The sequence below is a fragment of the Otolemur garnettii genome, unplaced genomic scaffold (assembly GCF_000181295.1).
Source record: "Otolemur garnettii isolate 467f Iridium unplaced genomic scaffold, OtoGar3 scaffold00019, whole genome shotgun sequence".
Taxonomy (NCBI): domain Eukaryota; kingdom Metazoa; phylum Chordata; class Mammalia; order Primates; family Galagidae; genus Otolemur; species Otolemur garnettii.
Genome location: NW_003852414.1, coordinates 4512293 through 4519970, shown reverse-complemented (window position 1 = coordinate 4519970; position 7678 = coordinate 4512293). Strand labels below are relative to the sequence as shown.

Below are 7678 nucleotides of genomic sequence, written 5' to 3'. Positions count from 1 at the left end.
AAAAGCAGGAAAGTTGGGATTCAAACTTATATAGAATTCCAAAGTCCATGCTCTTTTCACTATGCCCATGCTTATTCTTTTAAATCCTATACTGTCCAAACCAAAATATTAAATTGTTAGAAATGGGAATCCTCCCAGATATCATTTAATTCTCTACTCAGATTTAGAGGCAGTTTTATGCAAAATGTCAAAGTAAAAATAAGGAAGATTAAAATAAACTGCTTATCTTGTATTTTTCATATCCAAAAACACCTACATATTTGGGACTTCCTGAACAATTAAAATTTGAGTTCCTGCCATATGATGACACATTAGGTAACTATATACACGCACACACATATTTATTATTTATTTATTTATTTATTTTTTGGGAGACAGAGCCTTAAGCTGCCGCCCTGGGTAGAGTGCCATGGCATCACAGCTACAACAACCTCCAACTCCTGGGCTTAAGCAATTCTCCTGCCTCAGCCTCCAAAGTAGCTGGGACTACAGGCGCCTGCCACAATGCCTGGCTATTTTTTGGTTGTAGCTGTCGTTGTTTGGCAGACCTGGGCTGGATTCGAACCCACAAGCTCTGGTGTATGTGGCTGGCGCCTTAGCTGCTTGAGTTACAGGCACGAAGCCACATTAGGTAACTATTAACCAACCAATCATGTTATATAAGAAAATGTTCAGAATATATTGCTGTTAGTCTGTCCATCTATTTATCTATCTATCTATCTGTCTATCTATCTAAGGGTAGGGTCTTCCTTTGTTATCCCAGCCAGAGTATAATGTCTCAATCATGGCTCTCCATAACCTTGAACTCAAATGAATCTGCCCTCTCAGCCTCCCTTGAAGCTGGGACTGTAGGTGTAACCATCATGCCTGGCTAATTTTAATTTTTTTTGTTGAGACAGGATCTTACTATATTGTTGAGGCTGTCTCAAACTCCTGGGCTCAAGTGATCCTCTTATCTTGGCCTCCCAAAGTGTTGAGACTGCAGGTGTAAACCACTGTGCCTGGCAAACTGATGATACTTTTTTATCCCCTTACAAGGAAGAAGGTATTACTTGTATAATTAAAAATAAATGAATAAAACTCAGAAATTCATTAGAAAAATCACTCATAATAAGTAAAAGGAAGTAGGACACAGATAATTCATTAAAAAGAGAAATAATAAATGGGCCAATAAATAATGGGCCAATTTCAATAATCAATAAGATGCTATTTTTGGCCCATCAAATTAGAAGCTTAAAACTGATTAAGTGCTGGCAATAAAATAGTGTCTTTGGCTAATATGCAATTTGATGAAGTCTTTCTAGAAAGCAATGTATTAATATATCCTCACCTTATAATTCTACTTCTGGGAATCTTCTGGAAATAATCAAAAGAGATGAGGAAATATAGTAAGATGTTTCACATTTCAAATTTCATATATGGAAATCTCAAATATGGGGGAAAAAATAATGCAATTAAGTGTCTATTAAAAAGGAATGGTTATAAACCATGGTATATCCATTAGATAGAACACCAAGAGCTATTACAAATGATCTGTATGTCAGGTTTAGAAACAGTAACAGAAATGTGAATATATAATATGATTTAAACTATAAAAGGACTAGAAAAAAATCATGCTAAATTACCTTTTTTGTTTTTGAGGCAGAGTCACATTCTGTATCCCTGCTAGAGTTCAGTGTCATCATAGCTCACTATAACCTCAAACTCTTGGGCCTGAGCAATCCTCTTGCTTCAGCCTCCCAAGTAGCTCAGAGTACAGGTGTATGCTACCAATGCCCAGCAAATTGTTCCATATTTTGTAGGATGGGGGTGGGGGTGTCTCACTCTTGCTCAGGCTGATCTCAAACTCCTGAACTCAAGCAATTCTCCCAGAGTGCTAGGATTACAGACAGGAGCTGCTGCTTCTTCTTCTTCTTTTTTTTTTTTTGAGACAGAGCCTCAAGCTCTCACCCTGGGTAGAGCTGTGGCATCAGGGCTCCAGTAACCTCCAACTCCTGGGCTTAAGTGATTCTCTTGCCTCAGCCTCCCAAGTAGCTGGGACTACAGGCGCCCGCCACAATGCCCAGCTATTTTTTTGTTGTAGTTGTCATTGTTGTTTGACAGTCCCAGGATGGATTCAAACTTGCCAACTCTGGTGTATGTGGCTGGTGCCTTAGCCACTTGAGCTACAGGTGCTGAGCCCAGACAGGAGCTTCTTGCTGTGCACGGCCCTTCATTACATTTATAATCTCTTACATAAAAAAAGTTATGACACCAACATGAGACTTTAACAATCAATGGCTCAACTTTTCCACAAATAGCTATGAAAAGCCAGATACAAACCACAAACCTGTGGGTATATGTAAATGTTTACGCCTGTTTGCCTCCTCCACCTCGTACTGCCACTGGCTGGCTGTTCTGAACAAACGCACCTCCTCCACGAATTGCACTTGGATGAGTTGGAGAAGCTGCTGGATGTTGTCCAGGACGAATAGGTTTAGCTAGTATTAAAAAACAAAGACTGGCTTTAGAATAAAGGTTAACACATGACTGCAGTGACTGTCTAGGTCTCTTCTCTTTATTCAGGTCAAATTCTCAAATGTTGTTTCTTTGCCTTTTTGTTTCTCGATCTTCTTTTCAGTTATATGTACGTAACCTTTTCTCTAGGACCTACACAATCCTTAGCCCCTTAGAATATCTTCCATGTTACACCAATGATTATTCTGAAACATGAAATAATTGCTGATGCCTAACTTTCTTGCATTTTCTCTTTGCTTTAAAAATATTGCTCTATCGTTTCTTCTATCCCTGAGCATTTTTACTTCTCTAGTTCTCATTTGTCTTCTTGTCCTGTTAATGGGGTTATTTCTCAATTTCTCACTTCTTTCCCAACAGTGCTACTCTTTGGTAAGTTAGAAAATACATAAAGACACATCATGACAGCACATTGTAGAATTCAGATAATGTTTTCAACTAAATGAAAGCCTTCAAAGTGAGCAAGGTTTACAGGTTTAATGTGTTCTACTAACCAATCTGTGCAGAATGCCCTCTTCGGGCCATATTCTTTGACCGGACTGCTTCCTTTATGCGATCAACTTCCTGCTGGTAGCGTTTACGATCACGAGATGCGTTTTCTTTGGCTTCTTTCAGTGCAGACTCCAAAGCTTTCACCCTCTCAGCTGTAGCTCTAAGTCGCTTTTCCAATTTAGGAAGCTCACAGCGAAGATCTGCATTATCACGTACCAACTAACGGCAAACAAAGAAAACAGAGATTCTAGCTTTAACAAGAGGATTTGAGAAAGTATAAGCATTCATAATTGCTCTTTCACAAAGAATTATAAGTTTTTTATATAGCTAATTTAATTTAGGCAGCAACATACTGGGAATACATACACTCATACATACACATTATTTCTCACAAAGACATAATTTAATTTCATCAGGGAGGATTGTTCTCTCCCCTGCAAGGCAAAGACAATAAATCACAACATAGTGCAAGGCTTCTTTGGTAAGATAACTTATCTAGGAAATGAATATCCCTTTATATACTAAGCACACAAGCAAAGAAACTTAGCAAGTGCAGGAGGAGAGCTAAAATGTCTCTAACTTTACTCTAGTGCAAACATCAGGTGTACACAGTAACAAGGACACACAACAATCAAGTGTGTTAAGAAAATTCATTTTGTTTTGAAACTACTGGGAAGTTTTTTATGGTTTTATTGTATGATGAATACAATGGGTCAGGCAATTGCTTTTTCCTTTACTTCTCTGGGTTACTAGAGCAACTTATCAGTAGATTTAAAAAAAAAAAAAGGACAATGTTTTGCATTACTTTAATCTTTCCAAGGCATGTACTGGTACAACACAAACTTCTTTCAGATGCCAACTAGTTAGTGTCCAAACATCATGTACAATAGCTTGGTGGTAGCAGTGCACTGCACCCACTCCCACTGCAGCTTTAAGAAATTTTAAAAACATATCTAAATTATTTATAAGCCATAATAAACAATAACCAAAAAGTCATAAGTTGGCTGGGCACAGTGGCTCATGCCTGTAATCCTAGCACTCGGGGAGGCTGAGGCAGATGCTTGAGCTAGGAGTTCAAGACCAGCCTGAACAAGAGGAACACCCTGTCTCTACAGAAAACAGAAGGAAAAAAAGCACTAGCAAGCATCATGGCAGATGCCTGTAGTCCCAGCTACTCAGGAGGCTGAGGCAGAGGATGGCTTGAGTCCAAGAGTGTGAGGTTACTATGAGTTATGATGACACCACAGCATTCTACCCAGGGTGACAGAATAAGACTCTGCCTCAAAAAAATAAAAATTAAGAAATCAAAAAAAGAAGAACTGTCTCATCATTTATTTCATACACTGGAGCATTAAGTGTAAAAAGACCTCTTCTACATTTGGGCGGTGCCTATGGCTCAAAAGGGTAGGGCACTGGCCCCACATGCTGGAGGTGACGGGTTCAAATCCAGCCCTGGCCAAAAACTGCAAAAAAAAAAAAAAGACCTCCCCCAAACAGTGTTTTAGCTGCAAAGACTTGTCTGAGATTTAAAATGACCATGAATAAACCAAAAAAATCAAGTCTTAAAATCCTGAAGAAAAGATAATACATGTTTTTATTGACCCCCTTTTTTATAAGAAAGTTTTTAAAAATATTAACTCCTCTAAAAGTTACTAGCAGTATTTTTTTTATTATAATTGCTTAATAATGAAATAGCTCAGGGTATTAAGATTCCTTAGGATTCCTTAAGATAAAATACTACTCCTCAATTTTTGATTATTACAATGTTGTAGCTAGTACAAAATATACTCTTCATTACCTGTTTGTGCACTTTAGTGAGTTGTTCAAGATTATTTTCAAGAAAGGAGATTTTTTGCTTCTGGGCAGCACTGCCTCCAGTATCATCAGAATCAATCTCCGCACTCTGAGAAAAGAAGGTGTTTGAATACTAAGAAAAGAATTTAAAGATCAAAAAGATCTAAGCTTCACTATACAAAAATTGACATGAAAATGGAAAACTGTTTCACTTACAAAACAAAGAATTATACACAGTAGATACCGTTTATGCAAATACCCATCTCAGTACAGTTATATTACCTTTTTAACTCTGGTAGCCAGGTCCTGAACAAAGAGCTTGCGCAAGTTGTGTAAAGTCTGAAGTTCTTTTGCCTTGAATTAAGAACAGCAGTATTTTTGGAATTCAGACTTTTCAAGAGCATAGTGGAAGAAACCCACAAAATACTACCCCCACCCTATTTATTTTCATGCTTTTCTTACCACTGTCTCTTCCAAACCCTTCAAGTCTTGTCTTGCTTGTTCTCGTCTATCTTGCATAACCCTAACAATGGAAGAATATACACATATATATTTCCAACTCTGATTCCATAAAATTCTCATGTTACTTAGTATAACAGTTGAATAAAATATTTTTTAACTTAAAAGATTAATTCTTAAATAAATGAAAGATGCTTATTTTTAAATAGCTTACCTGTGTTGCCTTTTAGTGTTTGTTTTATAATCTTCTATATTTATAGGTTATTATCAAAAAACTCCTTCTTCATAACCAGGAAGAGATGAAAAAAAAGTGGCATAATTCAAATATTAAGAAATGATTCTTATATTTTAAAATATGCCACATATATGTTGCTATTTATCCAAAATGATACTGATTAACTGGGAATTATAGAGATTGTAAATTGTCAAAGATGAAAATGTTTTACATTAAAATTACTCCATACAAAATTATGACTGCAATTCAGCAGAATCTTTACAACATCAACTCAGAACTGGTCCTGATGGTCTAACTATTCCAGAAGTTCATTGGCAAACTGTCTCACAAATTCAAGGTATATGAAAAATTATAATCATGAGTGTTCTACCTGTTCAGATTCTAGAAAACCAAGTACTGACTCAGTAAATGAAAACAAGTAAACAGTGAATACCTCTGTTCACCAAGGCCAGGTTAAATCAATAATGCACTTTTATCCTAGATAGAATCTGACAAAAACTCAAGTTTTGTGATAGATCCTAAAATCTTCTAAATTACTTCATGTTTCAGTATGATTTTTATGATGGATCCTGAAGTAATTATGGTAATACAAAAACATCAAGTAGGCTGATAGAACAGGAATTTAAATCTTGACCATCAATGAAATATAAGACCTTGCTTTCACTAAAATACAAGGTGTCCATAAAGTTCATGTGCAATTTAAAAATAGTTTAACATAGCAAATCACACAGAAACTTTATGGACACTCTGCATAAACATATATTACAAGTTTTTAAATATAAATCAAACTAACTCAGAGGATTTAAGAAAAATACCCTTTAACCCATACAAAGTTAAAAATGTACCCCCTGGGTATGTCCAAGGCCAATAATGTCCATAAACCTCTAATGTAGTCTTTATTTTTAAACTGTCATCAAAACAATTACTCACGTGAGTTCATGCAGTTTTCTACTCTTTTCCTGATCCGTAGCTTTCAACTTCTCATGTTCTACTCTTAGACGTTCCTGCTCTAACATCATTTTCTGGTTTTGGCTGAAAGGGAAAAAAAACAACAGATTGTCAACATCATCGTTTTCTGAATATTGTTAAAATGTTTCAAATTCTTTTAATATAATCTCAGCTTTCAAATACCCAAGGCCTCGTTTGTTATCCTGTCCCCCATGGGAGAAGGGGGGGGGGCTGACTACTTTCTGCCAGATAGTATTTTCATATTTTGGTTTGAAATCATGATTTTATCCTACTGTATCTTTCATCTTTCTAAATCCTAATCTCTACTTCTGTTAGGCATTTATAACAAGACTGCTGACCCAAACTTCATTACCCTTTTTGTTTTTGTTACTCTCCTCTGTTTCCTACTTAAATTGTTACAAACTCAAATTTCTATAAATTCTATTTATGCATACATGGTTATAGAAGGAACATGTCACCTAAACTGAGATGACAACTTCTATCAGAAAAAGAAAACTTTTGCACGGTGTCCATAGCTCAGTGGGTAGGGCGTCAGCCATTTACACCGAGGCTGGTGGGTTCAAACCCAGCCTGGGCCAGTTAAAACAACAATGACAACTGCAACAAAAAAACAGCCCGGTGTTGTAGCAGGCAACTGTAGTCCCAGGTACTTGGGAGGGTGAGGCAAGAGAATTGCTCAAGCCCAAGAGTTGGAGGTTGCTGTGAGGTGTGACACCATGGCACTCTACCCAGGGCGAAAATAAATACATACATACATAAATAAAAATTTTAGAAAAAGAAAACTTTCAAAGCTCACAATTTGGGCAGCATCTGTGGCTCAGAGGAGTAGGGCACCAGCCCCATATACTAGAGGTGGTGGGTTCAAACCCAGCCCCGGCCAAAAACTTCAAAAATAAAAAATAAAAACAAAGCTCACAATTTCTTTCTTTTTTTTTTGCAGCTTTTGGCCAAGGCTGGGTTTGAACCCACCACCTCCAGCATATGGAGCCGGCGGTCTACTCTTTTGAGCCACAGGCACCACCCAAAGCTCACAATTTCAAATGAAGTTTTTCTCAGTTAAGAAATTTTTATTTAGGCTCGGCGCCTATAGCTCAACCGGCTAAGGCACCAGCCACGTACACCTAAGATGGCGGGTTCGAATCCCCAGCCCAGACCCGCCAAACAACAATGATGGCTGCAACCAAAAAATAGCCGGGCGCTGTGGCAGGTGCCTGT

The 7678-nt window shown here is 37.3% G+C and overlaps 1 protein-coding gene across 1 annotated transcript in view; it reads right to left on the bottom strand.

The window, feature by feature from the left end:
- KIF5B (kinesin family member 5B) overlaps positions 1-7678 on the bottom strand; it is a 51363-nt gene that overhangs the window by 5575 nt on the left and 38110 nt on the right. Inside the window, exons 20-25 of the mRNA XM_003786724.3 lie at positions 6425-6526; positions 5263-5323; positions 5083-5154; positions 4805-4909; positions 3009-3225; positions 2330-2480 (exon numbers count right to left, since the gene is read on the bottom strand). Of these exons, the coding sequence (XP_003786772.1) occupies positions 2350-2480; positions 3009-3225; positions 4805-4909; positions 5083-5154; positions 5263-5323; positions 6425-6526 (688 nt within the window). The 3' untranslated portion in view covers positions 2330-2349. The remainder of the gene's footprint in view (positions 1-2329; positions 2481-3008; positions 3226-4804; positions 4910-5082; positions 5155-5262; positions 5324-6424; positions 6527-7678) is intronic.